Source organism: Saccostrea cucullata, unplaced genomic scaffold (assembly GCF_032062105.1).
Source record: "Saccostrea cucullata isolate Sc308-1 unplaced genomic scaffold, CSIRO_AGI_Scuc_v1 ctg162, whole genome shotgun sequence".
Lineage (NCBI taxonomy): Eukaryota > Metazoa > Mollusca > Bivalvia > Ostreida > Ostreidae > Saccostrea > Saccostrea cuccullata.
Window position 1 is genome coordinate 312168 of NW_026930272.1, and position 24427 is coordinate 336594.

General features: G+C 33.3%; 1 protein-coding gene across 2 annotated transcripts in view; it reads right to left on the minus strand.

The window, feature by feature from the left end:
• Window positions 1-3731: 3731 nt before the first annotated feature.
• LOC134283525 (receptor-type tyrosine-protein phosphatase kappa-like) overlaps window positions 3732-24427 on the minus strand; it is a 36194-nt gene continuing 15498 nt past the window's right edge. Inside the window, exons 1-18 of one of the 2 annotated variants that reach the window (XM_062766040.1) lie at window positions 23953-24055; window positions 23408-23499; window positions 20861-20941; window positions 20017-20112; window positions 19752-19847; window positions 17495-17638; window positions 17210-17347; window positions 16887-17007; window positions 15397-15614; window positions 15006-15020; window positions 10486-10539; window positions 9793-9961; window positions 9407-9552; window positions 8994-9284; window positions 8693-8904; window positions 8431-8610; window positions 4659-7214; window positions 3732-4477 (exon numbers count right to left, since the gene is read on the minus strand). In XM_062766040.1, coding sequence (XP_062622024.1) covers window positions 4316-4477; window positions 4659-7214; window positions 8431-8610; window positions 8693-8904; window positions 8994-9284; window positions 9407-9552; window positions 9793-9961; window positions 10486-10539; window positions 15006-15020; window positions 15397-15614; window positions 16887-17007; window positions 17210-17347; window positions 17495-17638; window positions 19752-19847; window positions 20017-20112; window positions 20861-20941; window positions 23408-23471 — 4743 coding nt within the window. In that variant the 5' untranslated portion in view covers window positions 23472-23499; window positions 23953-24055 and the 3' untranslated portion in view covers window positions 3732-4315. Of the gene's footprint in view, window positions 4478-4658; window positions 7215-8430; window positions 8611-8692; window positions 8905-8993; window positions 9285-9406; window positions 9553-9792; window positions 9962-10485; window positions 10540-15005; window positions 15021-15396; window positions 15615-16886; window positions 17008-17209; window positions 17348-17494; window positions 17639-19751; window positions 19848-20016; window positions 20113-20860; window positions 20942-23407; window positions 23500-23952; window positions 24056-24427 lie in introns of those variants that run through there. The other variant, XM_062766039.1, reaches the window with a different exon arrangement.

Sequence of the window (24427 nt, forward strand, 5' to 3'; positions counted from 1 at the left end):
CTCATGTAGACATTTATTATTCCTTATTTATATACAGTAAAAGTGTATCGAAATGCTGACTTTTGTTACAATATATATATTAGCATAAGAAAACATCCACGACAATTTAAAAAATTAAATTTATTGCGCACAAAAAAGTGTCGGTTCTTGATTAATTCTTCCAAATTCTTACCTCAATTGCAAAAAATGGAAGATTTAAAAAAATTCCTCTTTCCTACATAGTATTCGTAGTTGACATCTGAACGAAGCATTTGGACCGAATTATCTTTGAAACCAAAATCAATAAATCAGCGAAAATATTATCAGGGCCATCAACAACAATTATGAGGAATGTTTTGTTGTGGTAACCATATGTTAGGAACACATAAATATTTTGAGATTAAGTTTTAAAAAAGAGATGAAACTGCTTTTTTTCGCAATAAAATAAGTTTTTTCAGGGTTGTTTACTCTCCGGTCTATCAATAATTTTTTTTTCGGAGAGCTACAGATCTGCAGCTAGTACGAACACGGATGTATTTTGCTCTGTTGGCTCCTACTTCCTTTTCAGCCTTGCATCCTTATTAATAGATTTGATTTAAATATTCAACTATTGACAATTTTTTTTGTAATTATAATATATGGCATTAATGTACTAACAAGGCAATGTTAATTTTTAAATAAGTTATGTATTTTGCCGTCTTTATTAAGTGTAAAATAGTTTTTAGATTGTTTAGGTATTTATATTAGCGTAGTTTAGAGCAAATCTGGCGTTAACTGGTCTTTTTTCGTATCTATATATCGATAAATCCTAATGAACTTAAAAATACCACATAGTCTCACACATCTGTTTCATGTTTTGAAATTTGATTAAGAGATCATTACGGTTACCTATCAGCATAACTTTATGAATATGTGTGATGACTAACTTTTCGATCGTTAAACCTGATACCACCTCTGATTTTTTTTAGAGAACCGTGTTTGCTCTGCTCCACATTTGTATTGTTTCAGTGAACTTTTCATTACTGTTCGTTATCTCCATATTTTATCCAATTATAGGCTAACCGCAACTTGTCCACTATAGCTATAGCTAGTTTTCCTGGTTCGAAGGTCGAAAAGAATATATGTTGACAGAGACCTAAAGCTTTGTTTTAGGACTAGGTTTATATATTTATATACAGGGTAGAATAGGTGCCCAAAAAAATCGGAAAAAACCTTTGAAACATATATTACAGAATGAAAACAAGTCCCATTTTCAAACAAACGGAATTCCTATGGATACCAATTTTGCCCTGTTATTTGCAGACCTATTTTTGTTTTCATATGAAGCAGAATTTGTCCAAAATCTTATGCGTGAAAAGAAGAAAACACTTACTGTGGCTTTTCGACGAGGTTTTTTCAATCAAGACTGATAATTTCCATTCTTATGTCGATACGGTATTGGTGAGTTTGAGATAAAAGATACAATAGAGTCTGACACATCTGTTTCATATTTGGATATTTCACTTGAAAAAGACGTTAAAACTAATCTAACAACTAAGCTCTTTGATAAACGTGATGACCATTTTTTTATACTTCCCATATGTAGCAATATTTAAGTGCAAAATTTATATACCGTATATAAAGCCTAGAATCACTTCCGCCTATAAGTCGGTTGTATTTTTTTCGGTTATTTTAGGATTTAGATAGACCCGCCTATAACGGACCAACTTTTTGTCAGAATCAGATGACAATTTCTAATAAATGTTCTAATGTTTTTAACCTGATTTCAATCAATATTTTTAGAAATTTAGTTGATATTTTACTTTAAATCATAGAAAAATAAATACATGTAATGCATTCTTAAGATAAAAAAAGTATTAAATATATGTATATAAATACTTGTACTTTACGTTTAATCTTAGAATACATAAAACCTAATGATATGATATATCCGACTTTATTCAACGATAACCATGTTTATAGAATACTACGTTTCGCCGACCAGAAAAATGCCAATCCTTTTTATGACTCGCCTATAAGTCGGACATAGACTTTTGGTCAAAAATTTAACTCCCAAAAAACCGACTTATAGGCGAGTATATACGGTATTTCAATTGATTAGACACGCAAGAATATGTTCTACGTATGAACAATTTTTAAAACGAGGTAAATTATTGACAAACAAGGTGTTGAAACAAGTTTATCACCAGTCTCGTTTAAAGTCATAATTTCGTAAGTTCTATGGTCGATACAATGGCCTTGTCAGCAAATACAAATTATCTTTGAGTCAAATGTTGACTGACGCTTTTCATACATTTCCCGACCATGACAAGGAGCACACAGCAGTGTGACCGGTCTGCAAGGGATGCTAACTTCTCCATGGCAGCTGATCCCACCTCTGACGTTTTGAAGGTCCGTGTTTGCTCTGCTCCTATTTTGTATTGTTTTATTGATTTTTGAGCTAGAATACTTTTTGTTATCTCCATATGTTTCATTCAACTTGTGCGATACCGAATTTATCAAGTTAATGAAATGTTTGTATTTTTAAATTATATTTTTGGGAGTTTAAAATGTTATTTTGGATAGCCTACCATGTAACCTGAATATGCATAAAAATGCAGTCTTGTGAAGAATATAACGAATCTAGTTTTTAATACATAGGAATCACCTCAAAGCACTTTAATGATTACCGTAAAAAATCAAATTTGTAACATATATTTAGATTAGGACATAAATCGGAAATACTAAGTATCATTGATTTAAACAAAAAAGTAGAATTTCTCATTAAAAGTAGACTTGTCGTGCCTTCATATATCAGTTTTGACAATAGATTTTTTTTTTAATTTATGCAGTTTTTAATCAAATATGGATCATAATATTAATACATACCAGGAAATGAAATCATAGATAAACAAAAAACGAGCTCAATTTTCACTCAAGGCATTTGGTTACAATATAAAATTGAAGGATCTGCTGTTTTTCAAATCGCAGTAGCAAGTTATGTTTCCAATTAAATATGGATTGCCAAATGTGAAAAATAATATACCTTTTTCTCAGTAAAAAGGAAATGGTTAGTATTACTTTGCTGTTTCTATTCATATCGAACTGGTTCACTTTTTAAGCACAGAACTCTAAACAAGCTATATACGACAGAAAAATAGCAGCAAAACTTATATTCCACTCGACGTTATTTATCTGTTTTATACTAGCTTCAATCAAAGCAAAATATTTCCTAATTATGGCTTAATCATATAAAGTCCAGATCGAATGGATAAGAGATTCAGACCTTAACACAAAACCATATTTTTTTTACGAATATCAGATAGAGAGAAAATGAATACAAACATTTGATTATAATTTTTTGAAAGTTTTCGTTTTCTAACTTCAATTTGAATGCAAAATTAGTAAATTTGTTTGTACACATCATTGAAATTGTTGTACGGGCTTTTAATCTTTCTTTAAAATAGCTTTTATTGTAAATGCATAGTTCATTAATTATGACCTAAATGACATCAAACAAATTAATACTGTATACAGGATATTTTACCTCCGTTTTATTTCGCCCTTCTGCACTTGCGAACAATTTTGCCCCGTTTTAAATTATCCCAGTCATGGTTCCATTTAAAAAGTTATGTAATAATGTTCTCTGAATTCGCCCCGTTTGAAATTCGCCAAACTTTGAACAGAGCGAAAATAAGACGGGGGCGAAAATTCCTCTGTATACACTATCCTCCAAACAATAAATGAAAACAAAATAAATACATGCATTTAAATTGAATTTGACAATAAATACCCATGCTTTTATTTATCACAGTCTCGCAATATCATACAATGTATAAATTAACGGCAACACTAATTAAATATCACACACAAGGCAAACAAAAAAATTCATTATTTCAAGTTATGAAATCTATCAAGTGCATATTTATTGTAAAGCTGAATAAATTTTATTGCAGCTTAAATACATCTATTTAGATATAAATTCAAAAGCGCTATAAAAGTTTTTTATATGTGTATTCTAAAAATGTATTTTATGAATATTCATGAGCTTTGAAGAGTCGGTAAAATTCAGAGAAAATACGAAAAGAAAACCCACATCTCATTTGGCAGACATAAATCACTGCATATCTCTTTGTCTTTAAAATCAAAAGTGAAAATTGAAAGAAAAAAATATATCCATGATTCAAATACATCGTGTGAATCCCTGTACATTCTGAAGCACTACGTTTTGTTAGAGATAGGAAAACAGCACCTCAACATGTAAACTGGCTTGAATGATTTTGAAAATTGTTAAATGCGTTTGTAAACTGCCACATGAAACTGTTATAGCACAGTATGGTTTGGACCACAGTTTTTTTTACATATATTCTAAATGTGATGTATATGAAGCCAAACTTAGACTTCCAACGTTGTATAAGCGGTCTTGTTTCGTATGATTCATCATGTTGGTCAAAGTTCCACCTGGCATGCGCAGATTCATATAATCCCACAGTACTTTGTAGCAAAATCTGTACTGGTCCTGCAAAATCACAATAAAAAATATATGATTTACTTAGAGTTGGAAAACACTGAATTTTTCTTTACTGGGAAGAAGACATCATGTACTTCAGACAACATTAAAGAAATCAGAAACAACAAAAGAATTGAATGAAAATTATCATTGGGTTTCCAATGATTTTAAAAGTCTCTGAAGTATTTACCAGAGTATCAACGATCTGCGGCCTACGCCTCTTCATGTGCTTAACAGTATGATACACATCAACGTCATGGTCCATTTCCATAGCTTCACATATCGTCCACACTGCACAGAAAAGCCCACTGTGAGTTGCACCATCTTTGCAGTGAACTACTATAGGTGCCGTGTTCTCGTTGGATTGTCTTTGCCAACTACGCACTAAGTCAATGAGATCCAAGAGCATCGTTTTTGACTTAGGAATGAAATCGTTTTCACTCCAAGCATTGAATTGAAACTGTCGAACGTCACGAGGAGTTGATTTTGGTTTCAACATGCTGTGGAGTTTAAAGTGACGAATCGTTACGTTTTCTTGCTGCCAAATGTTTGTGTTGTCCACGAAAAAGGGTTCGAATTTCTTGATCTTGTCCTCTGGCCAATATTCCGCTGAAGTATCATCATCGCTTGTAAACTCCTCCATCATTACAATAGTTTGGACCCCAAGGTCGTATACGAGTTTCCAGAAGTCTATTACAGTGGTATGTAGCGGAGATTGTGTCACAATGAAATGATTATCCAGCTCATGACTATCTAAGAACACAGCATTGATATAATTTGTGCGATCTAGACCACCGGGAGTTCTCAAGATGGGTCTGTGTTTGTTCGGAGGAACAACGTCTGGAAAACGATTTTTCGAATAATTCATTGGAATATGAGAGTCTGAACACTCTTTTTGAGTCGGTTTTCGAGTAAACAATTGCAAAGATATGAACTGGTCCCTAAGAAATGAGTGTTTTGTTTTCGGATTGCGCATTGTTAGAGTGTGGTATTTTTCTTTCAGATCATAGCCAGCTCGAGTGTCGCCTGCAACACGAGCTTCAAATATTGCCTCGTAAATGAAAATATACTGCTTAACCGTCCGCACCATGGCTATTCTGTCTTTTCGCATCCTTTTAACAAATGAGTACACGCTTATTATACCCTCTGCCTCGTATTGCTCTATTAAGGCATCAATTGCAATAAAAGTTCCTGTTCTACTCACTCCCGTCCCACAATGCACCACGAGAGGCGACTTGTCATTTCCATGGTACTCGCGAACCTTATGTCGAAATTCGAGTAGAGGAATAGTATCATCGGGCACACCATGGTCGGGCCAAGAACAAAAATCAAAGATATGTACGACTTTTGTATGGGCGTCATGTGTCGTTTTTATTTTAACCGACCTAATAACAAAATCAGCATATTCTTTCTCATCAATAAGTGCTAGGGTGAAACTACCATATTTCACCTTTCCCAATTCCGAGTCTGGCCAGTATTTGGAGCATTTCACAATTTTATCTTCTATGACATTCGTGATCATAACCACTACTTTGATATTGTACTGAAACAACATTCTCCAGAAGTCAAGCACGGTCTCCTCGTCAAAGGGACTCTGAGCGGCAATGTAGCCATGCGGCCTGTTGTAACCTTTGATAAAATTAGCATTGATAAAATCACCATTAGAGTTTTCATCCGGGTCAAGAACTACCCTTGTATGGTCGTATGGTAACAAGTGACGAAATCTGTTCTTTCTAGAGTTTTTGCTTCGTACTGCGTCATTCCATGAGGCCAATGGCTGGTGAGGGAGTTCGTGGAACTCTTGTTGAAAAGTAACAGGATGAGCCGTCATGTTACCTGGAATATTCCCGTTGAGAATAGTTCCATGGTATCCATCATCTGGAACAAGATCTCGACCAGAAATAATGTACCGACTCTCCCTCAGCGAATAGATGGTGTTCCAGTGCTCTTGTACATTATAATCGTCAACAGCGGTCAGTTCCACCTTCTTCTCGTCTTCAAACGTATCGTACAGTGGTGGAGAAAAACGATTGGTCCTGGAGCGCAGGAAAAGTATCAGGAAAACTACAGCGATTATTATGATGATCAGGAGAATAATTACCACGGCGACAATCACTGGTGTGTTGTCCGATGACGTCACCGGAACCATCACCGGGTCTACAGGGGCAACCGTGGTGACGATTAATTTAGTGGTTGCTGAGGTAGGCATTTGAGAATAGCTTGTTAGCGTTTTGGATCCAACAGTACTTTCTATCTCGTAGTATATTTTGTACTCTTTATTCTTTTCTAAAGGTTTATTTTTAAACCCGCCATAATCTCTATTGTCGCCAATAACAAAAATACGACTCGTTTTAATTTCAGAATCATTAAATTTTGCAGTGGTGTATCCTGGAGCACGGTTACTTTGCCTTCGTCGTCTCTCTGATGAGGATATCATTTCAACCTTAATCAGATATGCTGTGAGCGGCCCCGTGTCTATTTTAAATGGGTAAATCTCAATAGTAATAGTTGATTCTGTGGTATTCTTCAGACTTGGAGCCGGAGGTTCCTCCGGCGTTCCTTGGTAGGTTCTTGCAAAACCTATCGCAGGATCACCCGTTCCTTCTGTGGTGCTGGCCGATACCTCGATCTTATACTGAGTGTAAACCAAAAGACCGCACTGCTCATGAGAGGTACCCTCATCAATAGGTTTTATTATGGTCTTTTCATCAACAATCGTGTTACCGTCAGAAGCTGAACAGACAATCTAGAGAAACAGCAAACAATCTAAACTCATGAACTGAAATTTCATATATACACTGCGTCAAAACAGTAAATAGCGGAAATAATCTAATGAGTACGAGGGGTGTTAGAAAAGTTCGCGGACAAGTTCTATTGTGAGCGCATTATTTCCACGAAACCGGTCAAACTTTCTTAACCTTTTTTCTAATAAATATACAAGAATTTGGTGCTCTCCGGTGATAATTGAAAAATATAGAGCTTTTTAATTTTGATAAAACTTGCTTCACGGAGCATCCTACATTTTGGCACGTTTACATCACAGAGACACTTTATTAAAATAAAAAATTGCACAATTGTAGCGCAAAAAAAATTATGATATTTTACCTGCGGCTAAAATATTCTTGAAACGTTACTTGGAGAAATTTTGAACTAAATTGGAGGATATATGACTGTTTTATAGCCGTTTATAAATGATCAACGCGTAAAAACACAGCCAAAAATCGGAACGTCATTGAACGTCATGGAGCACTGCACTAGGTAAAAATTATGTATGCAGACAGGAAAATGTCTAAAAAGAGTTAAAATGTTCAAATCGCTGTCGGGAATTTCCTACATATACAAAGGACAAAAGTTTTCAAATGGTTGGGGCTTTATAAAAATGGAAGGATTAATATTTTGAAGGATTAACTCCATCGATACTTCAATACCCCCTTATCGCATCCATGGACGTTGCGTTGTGCCAATATGGTTTTGCATAGTTTCCATACCTGATCGATTAACTGCATAGACTTTTTAAAGATCTCAGTAATATCCAAATCAGTACAAAAGATATCATAGTAGAAAATTAACTTATCTTGATATAGACATTCAATTTTAAAGTAGAAAAAAGATCAGAAAAATCTGAAGAATTGAAAATTTTTTAGAACTGTGACAAAGCTTAACGGGTTGAAATCTGGTTGTCACGTCGCCTTACGTCAAGTGATTGCTCCGTGAATCCCATGACCTTATATTAAAAATCGTTGTAAATTTTCAAGATTTTAGTATATGGACCTGATTTTTTACATACCAATTAACAAAATGTAGGAATTTATTCAGACATAGGTCATACTTCACAGTACACAATAGATTTTCTGTAATTCAATGTGTCCGCGAACTTTTCTAACAACCCTCGTATATTAAAAATTTATTTTTTTTAAAAAAATGACCTTTTGCATGCAAGAGAGATGGATCTCATGGTATACCTTGTAGCTATTAATTTTTCCTCCAAGAAAGCTTGGTGCAGTCCAGCTTATTTTCAAACACGTATCGTTCAGAGGGTTTACAATCAGGTTAGTGGGAGGGCCGGGGATTGCCTGTTTAGTCTGAGTCTGATTCACATCACTGTAATTTCCCCATAACCCCGGCTTAGTTCTAGCACGCACCTTTGAGTTAAAAAGAATATTTGCATATCATAACTTTCAAGATTTTCTTTCTTCATTACTGCTTATTTTAGACACAACTAACCTTTATGTAGTAGGTTGTGAAGGCGATGAGGGAACTAACGGTAACTGAGTTAACAGAACTGGTTTTGTGTGTGAAGTCCTTAAAGTCGAAAGTTGTACTGAATGACACTTCGTACTCTCGAATAATTCCGTTACTTGGGAGGGGTACTGTGTATGCGACTTCAATGTTGTTCACCCCCGGAGTAATGGTAGTGATAACTGGTGCGGCAGGTTCTAAAATGTGTTAAAAGGAAAAACTGGAAACTTTGCAATAAAATGAATCGAAAAAAGTACGTTTACAGTTGTTTTATCATTTTATCTACCTGCTTCGTCTGTGAAGGTTGGGAATTGTATCGAGGGTCCACTCCCCACACTGTTCTCATATGCCACGGCGAAGGTATAGTTACTATAGGGAGTTAAACCGCCTATGGTCACGCGAGGCCGTAAAACTGTTCCATTGTCCACTAGCTGTCCACCTCCAAGAGTACGGAGGATATACTGGTACCCCACTAGTTTACCCCCTCGTTGTTCGCACTCGGGAGGATCCCACTCCAGCGTCAGACTGGTGGCGTTAAAGCTAGTTTTTCTTGGGTTTTGGATACTTCCCCATGGTACTGAATTTCAAAATAGTAAAATCTTTAACGCCATGTCAATCTTTGTAGATACTTGGAATAATGAAGTAAAATGAAGTTCTAACATTATCTGTTACAAATACAGTGATTTAATGTCTACTTACATTCATCTCGCGTTGTGATGTTCCTAGAAATAGTTCGATCATTTTCTGTGGAGTTAAAATCAAACACTTCTATGACAGCTTTGACATTGTAGCGTCGGTTAGGCAAAAGTCCACTTAGTGTAAACGCACCTACTATTCCACCAGTTCTAAAGTATATTCGATAAATATTTCTTTGAGAAATTTAAAATAAAATTACAAAAGAGAGACAACTCAAACTAAAAATCAATATCTATAATGTGGAACCTCTCAAATTTTGATTTGAATTACATCGATGGGTGTTTCTTTGAGAAAATTATGAGAGAAAAAAAACGAAAGAGAGAAAATTCAATCTAAAAAGATCAATGACATCCATAATGTGGAATTTATCAATTTTTCGTTTAAGTTACCTCGTTATTTCATTAGTCAAATTGAGGTCCTTGCAGTCTCCTATACCGATTATCCCGTACGTGAGTGTGACGTCACCAAGGTTGTTACTGAAGTTTTTCCCAGCCCAGTTTACGGAAATGACATTATTTACCGAATTGTAGATAACTTCGAACTTTTCGAATAATGATCCTGTAAAAGGCCAAGTATCACTGACAGCAAACTTATTTGCATCAATGAACTGAACAAAACTAACAGGTATTTTAAAAATTATTCAAATAGTAGACGATATTTGCTAATTTTTTCCACAAAAATAAACCGTAGATCATTTATTTATTCATCAAAATATGTACACAAGCTGTCGGTTCTAAAACTCAATTTAATAATTTGAATTTTTATCTTTATTTCTCATTTTATTCAGTTATCAAAATTTTTAAGATAAAATTTTTACTCTCTTTTAAGGGATAACTTTGTCTTTGGTTTTTTAATGTTTTATCTTTTTTTCTTTGTTTTATCATGACTATAATTAATATTTTGGTTTTTTTTTGTAATTATTTTTTTTGGTTTGGTTCTTTGATTTTTTTTTTTTTATTATTATTTTTATTTATATAAGTGTATTTATTTCTGTGTTTTCTATACTGAATAAGGATGATCGACATACCCAAAAGTTATTAATAAATGTACAAAGAATATATTTTTTTGGAAAGAAAACTCACCTGGGGGAGGTGTGGGGGCAGGTGTCGGGGGCCTCAGTGTTGTGGTGGAAGGGACTGAAAAATAAACAAAAAATGTAACACAGTTGTAAGACTTTGTAATACTGGAAGAAAAATAAGTATTTGTAAACGTCTTTTTATTTAATGTGAATATATTTGTGAGTTCAACATTCAAATACAGAATCTGTCCATTGTATAGCGTCCGTCGGGTGTAGAGCAGTAAAAAAAAAAATAACATCTCTTAAGTATGATACATATATATGTATATGTATAAAAGATTTTTAAAAGTTTTTATTTAGTGATCCAGTCTGTATGCAAGTTCTGAAGGGTATTATTTGCAAAGAAAAGAAAGATGTCTGAGATTATAGTCTTCAACAAGAAGGATTTGACAATAACTTTAATAATTTTATAAGCATTGCGGTAAGTGAGATAGTACCGGTATTACCCAACCGATTCTTAACACTGCTCTCTTCTTCTCTGCGACAGAAACTTTGAATTATTTTTTTTAACTTTGAATTCGTTAATCAACTCGTTCATTTATTTATTTTTATTTATTTATTTATTTTTTACAAATTAAAAATAAAATTTTATTTCAGTTTTCAGTTATGAATCACTGGCTCCTATTTAAGAAGAGTAAAGATTTTTGTATTAATGTCATTCCAAATACAGACATTTTCCAGGACTTGGTACGAAAGTAAGTTTCTTTTCATAGCACAAAAGTATTTACCAATATGATGAAGAAGAAAAATTATTATTATTTAAGGATGTACAACACACCTACCCAAAAAAAATCCTGTCGTTTAATTTTCGTTATTTTTGTATATTTAGTACATGACTATATCTACTGCATGTATGCACATTTTGGACAAAATCGTTCGAGTGGTTTTTGGAAAGGAAATTCCAAAAGTTACCCCCCTTTAGCTGTTTATAAGGAGAGAAAATTTTTAATCAATGAACTTCTTAAACCTTGATTTTCAAAAAAGCCAGGTTAGATATAAATGTGAAATTTCATTGACTTATTCCTTAAACCATTTCACACAAAAACATAGTCATCTTTTTGATATAAATATCATCAAAACAATTTTTAAAGACCTTAAACTGAAAAACTATGAATAATCTAAGCCTTGAAAATTGTGTATTTTTCAAATTCAAAATTTTTTTGTGAAAAAACCTGTCGTTTAATTTTGGTAAAAAACTTTCTTTAGGTAGCTGGTAGTAAAAATAATCTTCATAATTTTTTGTATAATTTTTGTACGACCAGTTTTGATTAAATAGCGGAAAATTACCCCCTCCCCCTTTCTCAATAAATCACGTTCCCGCGCGTCTTTCAGACGGGGGTCGATCACTATGAATCTACAAATACACATTTTTAAACCAGAAGTCTCTGTCGAGACTGTAGCTCTACTGGTATGTACTTATCAAAAACCATTGCACTATTTTATGTATCTTTGTGTAGTCTACTTGTGTGCCAACTTATTTTGAAATCAAACTAGAACTGTAGAAGGAGTAGCGTTTTATAGGAATTTCACAGAAAATTCTATTTTTAGTAACCATGGCAACACCGTTCATCGAAATTAGAAACCGATGCACTATTCTATGTATCTTAGGGTAGTCTACTTGTGTGCCAAGTTATACTGAAATCAGACCAAAACTGTAGAAGGAATAGCGTTTTTAAAGAATTTCACAGAAAATTCTATTTTTAGTAACCATGGCAACATCCTTCATCGAAATTAGAAACCGATGCACTATTCTATGTATCTTAGTATAGTCTACTTGTGTGCCAAGTTATATTGAAATCAGACCAAAACTGTAGAAGAAGTAGCGTTTTTAAGGAATTTCACAGAAAATTCTATTTTTAGTAACCATGGCAACATCCTTCATCGAAATTAAAAACCGATGCATTATTCTATGTATCTTAGTGTAGTCTACTTGTGTGCCAAGTTATATTGAAATCAAACTAGAACTGTAGAAGGAGTAGCGTTTTTAAGGAATTTCACAGAAAATTCTATTTATAGTAACCATGGCAACACCGTTCATCGAAATTAAAAACCGATGCACTATTCTATGTATCTTAGTGTAGCCTACTTGTGTGCCAAGTTATATTGAAATCAGACCAAAACTGTAGAAGGAGTAGCGTTTTAAAGGAATTTCACAGAAAATTCTATTTTTAGTAACCATGGCAACACCGTTCATCGAAATCAAAAACCGATGCACTATTTTATGTATCTTAGTGTAGTCTACTTGTGTGCCAAGTTATATTGAAATCAGACCAAAACTGTGGAAGAAGTAGCGTTTTAAAGGAATTTCACAGAAAATTCTATTTTTAGTAACCATGGCAACACCGTTCATCGAAATCAAAAACAGATGCACTATTCTATGTATCTTAGTGTAGTCTACTTGTGTGCCAAGTTATATTGAAATCAGACCAAAACTGTGGAAGGAGTAGCGTTTTAAAGGAATTTCACAAAAAATTCTATTTTTAGTAACCATGGCAACACCGTTCATCAAAATTAAAAACCCATGCACTATTCTATGTATCTTAGTGTAGTCTACTTGTGTGCCAAGTTATATTGAAATCAGACTAAAATTGTAGGAGGAGTAGCGTTTTGAAAAATTGTTTACAGACAGACGGACAGACAGACGGACAGACAGACAGACAGACAGACGGACGGACGCCGGACGCATTACTATCGCATAAGCTCTTCTGGTCTCTGACCAGTAGAGCTAAAAATCAAATTGGAATATTGCTTTTGCTTCAAAAATATATTAACTTAGAAATTTAAAAGTTCTCATACGTAAAGCGTATTAAATGTAGATTTTTAGGCAACTTTTGAATACCTCTACCACCCCATCCCTTCCTTTTTTGCGTCGCAGACCATTAGCGTTTGACGAAACGTCATTTACAGTGCAAATAGATCTATACTAGTATTTCGTCATTTGAATCCCGGAGGTAAGCATTAGCTTTTAAATTCATGAATGCAGAATAAATATTGACTACTGTTTTTATTTGTATCAGGAAAAAAAAACTGAAAGAATTTAGTGTTTAGTTCATATATGGATGCGTTATGCATTCCATATCACATGAAACCTGGATACGAATTCAAGTTATGTTGAACTTGAATATGTTAATTTTAATTTTTATTTCTTTAATTTTATTTATTTAAAAAATGGTGTATGTTCAACTCTCCTGTGATATAAATGGAATATTTGTAGTTTCTTTCATGTCATGATTTCAAACGAGACAGTATTTGGCCGTGGGGATACATCGACATTTGCATAGATGTACACCCCTCATAATATTACGCATTCTTTCAATGTCGTTGCTTCTAAAGTTAAAACGAAAATTCCGTATTCGTCCACATTAACTTCAAAAATATCAAACATTAAACTCTTCATCTATTTAAATTTATATCAAATTGCACATTGATATTTTTTAAAAATCTTATACCTGGTATATGCTACGTTTTGTTTTGATTCGAGGAAATGCGAACCGGCATTGTTGACAGTGTTAGAAAGTCAAACGATTTGCTGCAATAGGATATTCATTAATGCAGATAATTTCGGAGCTAGTGAACAATTCTTTTCAATTCTATACTTACATTGCGTATAGGAGGTCTATAGTATTCAATTCTGGGATGTATCAGGTCTTGCTGTAAATGTATCTGATTCTGTGGAAAACCGTGAATAAAGGGAGGAAAATAAACATCTCCTATATTTTCAGAGTTGTTCCTCTTTGATCAGTAAGAGTATGAGGACAACATCGATTTTACATTGTAAAAAAGTTTTTTGTTTGTTTATTGTTGTTTTATTTAATTAAAGAAGAAAAAAAAACAATATTATTTATATCGTAAATGCACAAATTGTAATAAAGACCATTAATCGGAATGTTATATAGCCAATTGTACATAATGAGAATTTCGGCAAAGTAAAATAAAATTTTCAGAATAAAAAAAATGCTGCGCTTTGATCAAGAATACAATTTATTGTATATAAAATGAAATGAAATAAACATTAAGGGATGGTATTTTATGTCTCGCTTTTTACATAGTTTAATCGGGTTAATTTAAAAAATACTTATTGATTGAGTATGGTACGCTAATCACAGCCAAGCTCCATATCCCATTTTTGTTTTATGATTGATATTCATCGGGATCGTTTTACTCGTCATTTTGACGCTTTATTTTGGACGTTAAAGTTGACGTCACGTCAAACGTTCAATTGAAATCGCAAGAGTTATCTCCCCCAGTGTGTTGTACGTCTTTAATTGTTGATTCTGTTTCTTGAGAACATGTATCATAAAGTAATTGTATAGTACAGTTTTGTGACATAATATGTAGAAAGTGTGTTTTAGTCAAGCAGAGATAAGCCGCGAGTCGAAAGTCACATTAGATTGTATATAAATTAGTATATGTTGTCAATTTATATACATTGTACTAGTAGATATATATATTTCAGACGTGTACAAAGTTCTTCCTATACATGCTTATAACAGGTACATGTATATATGTGTTTGGATAACTTACCAGAGGTAGTTTCTACTGTGTGAATAATGACCAAAGGAAATTATATACTTTTTAATTCACATAAAAGGTATTGTGACGGCCGAATCTGGAACCTTGTTTCAAATGAAATTCAGGCTACAAGATGTTTACCAATTTTCTCAATTCTAAAGGAAATCGGTTACATTTGAGCAACTTTTTTCTATAGGAAAAGCAAATCACAAGCTCTTCTACATATATCAGAGAATTTCTTGATAAACAAAACTTTAACTATTTTTGAAAGGTAATGAAAACAGATTTTGATTAATAAGAACAATAACAACGTTTTAAGAGACGCATAATAGCCTTAAAGACATTTAGAAACCTTTTTTGTCCCTTTCTGTAAAATAACATCGTATTTTTTCGGTTAACTTACTTATACACGTTGTAGGGAAGAACTGACTCGGAAACCCCGGAGCCACGTCTGTCATTAATTTTCCATCTTCGTCACTCATAACGAGGGTGACCCGGAAGCTATACAGAGAATCCACATCGAGGCCAGAAAAGGTCTCCGAAATACTGGCCGAAGGCAAACTTCTGTAACTTTTTACCAAAGTCCAACTACCCGAAGAGTTAAATTCACGAACTTCCAGTCTGAAACGATGATTTCAATATCACCTGCATTGTTATTTTGAAACATTGAATATGTGGGACAACTGCACTTTACCGGTACGTCCAAATAACATGGAAATAGCACGTGCTCTTTCTCTATAAGAGAGTCACGCGTCAGCGTGACGATTTCGCTAAAAAGGCAATAAAATGCAAAAATAACCTTTTTTTTGAATTCCTCGTCATTTTTCATGTTAATAAACTTCGTTTAATTAACGAAGTTATTAATTAAAACTAAAAGCACTTTCAAAACAAACCTTTGGCTTTCATTTTGTCGGCCACATTCCAAAGTCGTGACGTTGTTTAGCACGTAACTTATTTCAGTGCTGTGATTGGTCAGGGTAGGTGACGTGAACTAGAAAGTTTGACTTCCACTCTATTTGATTGTAAACAGTGATTCATCATGCACCTTATTTAAGATGATTTGTGTTGTGTTTTCTATGAATGGATATTTTTAATTGACTGACTGCAACATTCTAGAATTTTTGGAAATTTTAGCGATAAATGTGATCATTATAGTTTATGGAAATGTTGAATAAGTGGAGGGGCAAAACTTGTAAACATGCAGTGAGGACGGTCTTGTTTCGAGAAACAGCAATCGGCAGTATAAGAAAAATGAAACGTAAGAGACAGATCTTAGATTTCTGGAAACAGAGCTGCAGTAAATCCTGGATTTACGAACTAGAATTTATCTATTTCAATTTGCAAAACACTGGATACTTTACAATCATTGAGACCACATGGAATGCAGTTATAAAGGAAATCTCTACTAAAACAAGAATGCACTAGGATAGTAGCTATAATTAAAAATTGACGTTTATCTCCATCATCACCCATAAAAACGTATTTACAACTCATCAAAAAAAAAAACACAATGGTTCTACATGTATAGTGACACGTACGTATGGCCCCGAGTCTTAACGCAGATTTATCTAACGACTAAGGTAAGTTTGTTTTATTTATTTTTTATTGGGGGCTGCCGCCCCCAAACCCCCGCTTAAAAAAGCGAAAACCCATTTAGATATCGCTTCGAGAGTTTCTTACACAACAAAATGGCGTCGTCCATCATAGTTGATACGTTGCTAAGTTTTTACGCCGCGCACTCTCACGCGCGGATCTAGAATCAAAATGGCGGCCGTACCGGTAAAGTGCATTCTATCCGAATATGTTGTAGTTTTAGTTAATATTTCACGTTTATACATTAGCTAATAATTTTTTAAATGAATTTCAATACTTTATCATTGGAAGCGTACATACCTGTACTCTCCCACGGGACCATCCCCTATGTCAAGGTCCTTCACCCACTCGTGGAAGGTCACGGTCATATTGCCACATACATTGTCACTAATCTCAGGGGGGTCTCTTAATTTCGGACGCACTGAAAAGATTCAGAGGATATCAAGAGGATATATACATTTTTACGATTCTTTAATTTGATTCTGATCCATTTGAAATTTCTGTTTAATTTTTTTTAACTATGAAACTTCTCAATGAATGATGCAGGAACTTCATTTCACAAAAATATAATACCAATTCAGTTGGATATTAAAATGATTAAAATGATTCTGATGTAGACTTACATTTCTGACATCCGGAACCGGTGTATTCCGGGTGACATTTTCCGGAAGAACAGAGTCCGTTGATGTTACTACAGGTGTCATTCACGGGGCAGTGACATTCATACACGCAGTTCTTACCATAAAAATTTGGTTTACAGGCTTCAAAAGTAACAAAATAAAAATTATGACTTTTGGGCTAATATTTTTAAAACAATCAACAAAATAAATCAGATTCCTTCTTGCCTTAGCTTGTGGCGAATTAAAATCAATTTTTACATTAGATAAACTAAACTCTAATTTACATACGCGTTTGACAGAAGGGCACGCCTGACCAGCCCCATTCACAGATGAAGGAATTACAGAATCCGTCTGTTTTTCTGCAGTCTTCTACTCCTTTTAAACAATGACAAGTACCCGTACAATTCACTCCGAATTTTCCATCCTCACAACCTGTTAAAATGAAATAAAGCAATTATATATATTTTTTTTCATATATTGAATTTGAAGTTCGTAGTTGTGTACTCATCGTTACTGATTGCTCCTTTATTATTCATATAACTTAGTGAAAATTTAAAGGAATATTTAAATACGATGTATTTGAAGTGAAAATGTGGAAAATAAACTACATATAGGTATATTTAAGGAATCACTGTCTAGTTAGTATAGTATGCCACTGCATCAACAATATAGTGGGAAACATGGGATAATTTGCATAACGGGCGAAGCCCGTTATGCATAAATTATCCCATGTTTCCCACTATTGTTGATGTCCGGGGCATACTATACTAACTAGACAGTGATAGTTAGTATAGTATGCCACTGCATCAACAATATAGTGGGAAACATGGAATAATTTGCATAACGGGCGAAGCCCGTTATGCATAAATTATCCCATTTTTCCCACTATTGTTGATGTCCCTGGCATACTATACTAACTAGACAGTGATTCCTTATATTTCCATTTCATTGTGAAATAAATTGTAGATTTAGACTTTAAAAATGCAGACATAGATTTAAATTACACGAGGATTCCCATCCCAATTTCAATAGTCCTCGCCCACTGACGTCAAGCACAACGGCAGCCGCACGAGATTTTCATGCATATTTGGCCTCCTTAACGTCAGACTCAGAGACAGATGCACACGAGATTTGCATGCATATTAGGCCTCCTTAGCTCCTGACCTATGGACCTGCCTAATTTACATTTCGATAGAATTATCAAGAAATTAACTCCGCTAACTTTCAAAGAGTTATCACAGAGAGAAAAATTAGAAATGGAAATATTTAAATAATGCAGTCGTATCTATTTTTTAAACGGAATGCTCGTTCGATGGATCATTTGAAATCTTTTCAAACGAATGTACATGTACGAGGGTTGTCCCAGAAAAACGCGAACTTTTTGGATATTCTAAATACATGTACTATTCAACCAAAACTAATAATTTTTTGCATGCTGTTGGAAAATCATCTTTTTGATATTTTGACAATGTATTATAGGCCTGTGATGTCATATGCGTATAAAAACCGCATTTAAAGAATGTTAAATATCGGTGGTCGGAGCACGACAATTTTTTTTACTTTTACAAATAGCATTGTCAATGGAGGTTTCTTTGTTATCAATCTATACGACAATTTAATGTCAAAGAATTTAACTACATAAATACTCTATAATGTGGTGTAACCATGTTTAAAAAAATCATTTATTTGACATCATTAATGACAAATATATGACGATATGTGCCATGCACTTTTAATTAGACATTGTCAAAAATCGTAACATTAAGCGGTAATGTGGAGCACCAAATTATCAAGCAACACTATTTTGAGCGGGATATGACTCCTCTTCATAGGAAAAAGGATATTAACGATGAAAAAGCAGAAGCATAAGTATGCGAAAAAAGTTTATCTCCATTTGAAGGGGTTTGAGGTTGACTTGACTGGTTATCCGATAGAAGAGAATTAATAGACCATTTAGATAAAGAACTGAAAAAAGAAGAGCGGGACGTCAACGTCATAGGCCCTACGTAAAGACCGCTGTTAAACAATTCGACCATCGGAATTGTGATATTGTTATTAAAAGAATTAACTCCGCAATATTTGTTAACATTAGTATATAAGATAAATAACTTGGTAGCTAAAACAAAATAAAAAAACAGAGCCGAATTTATGCTTAAATGACTTTTTTCGAGGCGGTTTTTCCAGAACAAATTCACAAACACTACGAGATACGTTTTGACGTCGTCAATGTTGCGCCGACAGGTGATAAGATAGATTCGTGTAATTGAGAGAAAAAATATTTATTTATAGAGATATTTCTTTGAAATTTTTAGGCATATCATCATGATGTATGCCAATTTTTAACTTTGTAGTCCTAGTGAAACGAGAGATATTGAAAATGTTCGCGTTTTTCTGGGACAGCCCTCGTATGATAAATTTACCATTAATAATATATTTTTTTGAAGTCCAACAGTCCCAATGGCTCACATGAAATGGGTATATTTGGAAGGAGGTCTAGAGCATTAGTTAAATTTTCTCGAAAAGAAGATTATCTTTAAAAGTGTACCTCTACATATCCCAGCTACAGGATAAAATCCAGCTGCACACGTGTCGCAGTTCTCAGGACCAGCTCCTGTACATCGATCACAAGCAACATTGCAACCTGGTAAAATTAAAAAAAAATAATTTTGTTACAAAAACATCAATTCTAATGCTTTAGGCATTGTTATATAAAATATGCACAAGAAAACATTTTATTTTATGTAGATTGTATAAAACAAGTTGTAATGAAAATTACTTGACAATATTTATACATAATTTTTTTTTTCTACCTCTGCATGTTGTGCCAGCTTTGAAGAACTGGTCAGCACAATTGACGCATGCGTCTGGCCCGGGCCCCGTACATCCGTTACAAGCAACATTACAAGCTGGAAAACAGAACATCTTCATTTTGATTACAATTTTTGAAGTTTAACAATTTTGTTTAAATTCAATTTTTGTTTGTTTGTTTTTTTATTATTTTGTTAGATAATTGTTACATTAATTATATTTGTTAGTTTGTATTTGTTGTAGCTATTAGTTTAAAATTTGGTTGTTTGAGATTTTAAATGATTTTTTAAATTTCATTTTTTTTAAATTGATGCTGATTTTGTTTCTTCTATTTATTATTAATTTCACTGTTTTATCAGGTTTCTTTATTTTGCAAAAAACTGTAAGAAATTTTTACGTTTGTTTTATTTTGAATTTTATATTAGATGTAATCAAGAAAAGCTTATTAAACTGAATCATACCGAAAATAAAAATCCAACAAGAATAATCTGTACCGAAACTTTCACTAACTTAAAAAATAAAAGACGACCGCGCTTATAAATATTCCTTCTTTTTATATCCTCATTCGAACATACATTATTGAAATCTATTTGAATAAAAATTTGTTGGCATCTCTTCAAATGTTTACAACCTCTCAATAATTCACCAACTTTATGATGACTAACGTGTGCATAAACAGGGAACAGGCGTTTTATGGCTATTTTCAGTGCATATTTGGGTGTATTATCCCCGTGAACACAAATACACAAACTTTTATAACTTTGGTCAATCTCCCCTCATAATTCAGGTAATATAAGTGAATTTACTCGGAGCTTTGTGGTGTAAGTAAACACATTGAATACACACCTAGACAGGTGGGCCCTCCGCCCTCCGTGCTGTTTCCGCAATATTCCGACGCTTGACATCTGGGGAAACACGTCTGCGAGGCTATAAATTAAAATCATATATTAATTAATACATGTAAATCACCTTAAATGTCTTAGATACAGTGTACTCCGTCGTCTTTGGGGTACAAATAATGAGCTCATTTATTATAAAGTTGCTTTCCAAGGAAAGAAAGGAAAAAAGGAAAAATTTCTAAACCTGAATCCTATTTGGGGTTGGGGGTTGGAAGGGGGGGGGTGTCAAACATCTTTTAATACCAAATTTTATTCATACACTACTTCATTACCCTTATTTGACTATATTGCAACAAAAAGTGTTTTTGGGGGGGGGGGGCAGCGGCCATTCAATGTCTCAACGAACAATTTCAATTGTAAAAGTAGAGGAGAGAAGCCCACCCCTCCCCCCGATCGATGCTACCTGCCTGTAGTAATTGTTTGATAATTTTTAAAGAATCCCCAGCTGATCAAAATTAGAACTGTGATCCGCACACGTCATCCTCAGAAGATTAGGAATCTCGTTTTTCAGTTACACATTTTGAATATTATAAACTGAAACTAGGGTTCAGTGACAAATATTTTACTGTATCATTCTTTTTTTTTTCTTTCCGTGGTTAAAACAATGATATAAAAAAAATAACGTGATTAATAGGTTATTAATCTAATGGTTGTTAACATATTTTTAAACGATATGTAATTTTTTCGAGTTCATTGTACACAGTTAAAGAGAACTAGAGGAAACTGAAATCTGACTGAATAAAATTAATAATTTAAAATTATTTATACATTGTGATAATAAAATACAGATTTTTCCACTTGTTTTCTAAAAAAATCGAAAATAAATTTTCTTTATTCAACTTTTCTCATTGAGGTTTTAAATCACTGTGATTTTCCTGGTGTTTTAATTATTCATTCATTTCACAAATTAAAAACGTTTTAAAAACCAAATTGAATCAATCCATACAAGAGGAGAATGTAAATCAGCTTACATTTCACTGTTAGAGTTGAATTATGATAAAAAGCCAAAAATCTATGAATATTTTGATTTTTTGTTTTACATACACCCCTTCCTGTGAAAACGATAACGCCTGAAAAATGCACCCAAACATTTTTAAAAATCGACTAATTTTGGGCTTGGACCAATCAAAATTGGGGAATGAGATTTTTTTAAAGAAAAAAAATGTCTTTTCGTTGAGTCCATATCAAATGACCAACGATGAAACCCACAAATTGATTTATTCATTTTTTTTTTTAAAAAGGCATCATTATTTTGTTTGTCGATCGCAATATGCAAGAAATATACGAACTCATTTGTTTTCACAAACAGGATAAACTGGATTAAGAAAATGAGAAAGCTAACTTCCTTTTTTTCAAATTTAAAGTAGATTTAGATTTGTATGGTTCCATTTTTTATCTACTTTGATCTACTACTTTAAAATTTCCTTATTAAATGTACTTTAAATTAACTTCTTCCACTTTAAACATTTCCCAATTTTTAAGTTGAAAAAAAAATTAAAATTGGAATTAAGGACGTTCGATCCTGTGCTTTTGATTCGATTTTGGTCTAGACCTTTATTTCTAAAATTCTGCATCGTTTTTTAAGTTTTGGCGTTGAATTTAGATTCTACAATGCAAAATAAACTATATCCATTGAAAAAACCGCAATTAAATTCCATTCACGTAGGGTTCAGCCAGGGACTATATTTTGTGGCGGAAGGTTTTTTAGAAGAAAATTATCAATTTATCCCTTTTGAACTTTATACAGTACTGTTAATTTTAGATTCCTATTTTTCCGTGCTGGTTGCACACAAAGCTGTTTTTGCATTGAATTGTGTTATGCGTGTTCTGAAATATCTATTAAATTTTTTCTCATGAATTCTTTCGACGAATTGTGACAAATATAGTAAATATATTCTGAAAGTCCGGGAAAAAATTGAGCTAATTTTATAAGAAAATTGACAAACTTTTCGTAATATCTAAAAATTTACATCATATACCCTCACTTTTCATGTTCTTTACTGAATATTTAAGATAACTTTGACCTATCTTCTGAAATTCAGCAAAAGTTTAAGACCTTAAAATAATTTTCTTGCTTATCAAATTTTTAATTAAAGAAAAATCCCATTTTGTGAGTGCAGAAAGGTCAAATAATTGATTATGCGTAGCAGTTTGAAACTTTTTCTTTGTCACAATTTTAAAGTGTCTTTTTAAAAATAGACTTATAGTTTATTTTGTTCCATGCTTTATTTGGATAAAAATATTAGAGGGAAAACGTTGAAGATGTAATTTTTTATTACGACATAGATTTCAGTGCAAAAAGGTCATATTTAATGTACTGTAGCTCCAAAAGAAGCATATTGACCCCCATATTTTGATTTGATTTTTAATTAAGCTATGTGTGTAGAAACTAAAAATATACTTGACAAAAAAAGTTTAAGACTTTAAATATCAGGATCGAACGTCTTTAAGAAGGAAAGCGATCATTTATAGAAATAAAATAAAAAAAAATTACCTGCATGTGGCAGAAAAACAACTAGGATGATGAAGCAAGTTAAAAGGAAGGCAGAATGTGGCATTTCTTCTTCTTTGACATACCTACTGGACCTTAGAAAGAGATTATAAGGTATAAATACCGGACTATACACAATCGAGAAATATTTAAAACCTAATTTGCGCACTTCAAATTATTGGCATTTAATCAGTCTGATGAGTAATGCACTAATGACGGGTATATTTCTTATCTTTTTTTTTCTCTGCGTCTAATCTAAATGGAAAAAATTAATGTCTATATATCTATATCTGTGCACAAATACTGGCGCGTGAATTGGCCGGATTTAAAATCCATGTTTACGGTTTAATATAAAGTTTTCTCAAGGAACGTAAACAAGTTTTCGCCTGAAAACTTGTGTCAACATGCTCGTTTGGTTGTTCACCTATGTGTATTAAAACTCTGTACATGCATTTTCCATCTTCTTGCTGCATTTCCGTGAAAAAAATCGATGATACTTAAAATTTCCCTTTAGTACATAGTCTGCGTAATAAACAACTAACACTTACCTTTATTTCATTGCGTAACAAGTCAACTGATTATTTTAAAAATATTTTTTCTAACGTGCACACGGGGGCAGCCATATTTTTGTCACGACCTTTTGTTTACATGCGTTACTAAGGAAATCTACAACGCTACGGAGGTGCGTGCTTACCTGCGGACTTTGTGAATCTTCCTAATTTTGCGTCTCCGAAAATATTTCCACTATGTAACTTATTGATTACAGTGTTGTGGGCATTTAAAGGTTGACATTTCCATTGCGCATGTGTGAAAAGCACAGAATGCAGTCATTATTTCACTAAAGATTAATCAATAATTTATCTGAAGATGTTATCAATGACAATGTTGAGGATATTGACAATCTTGGTATAGCACGATAATGAATCGAAGAGTCACGACCTGAAAATTCAGAATTACAAATAATATCTAGTGCCATGACCACTGTGATCATTGTAGCAGAAATCAATTAAAAATTACGCTTAT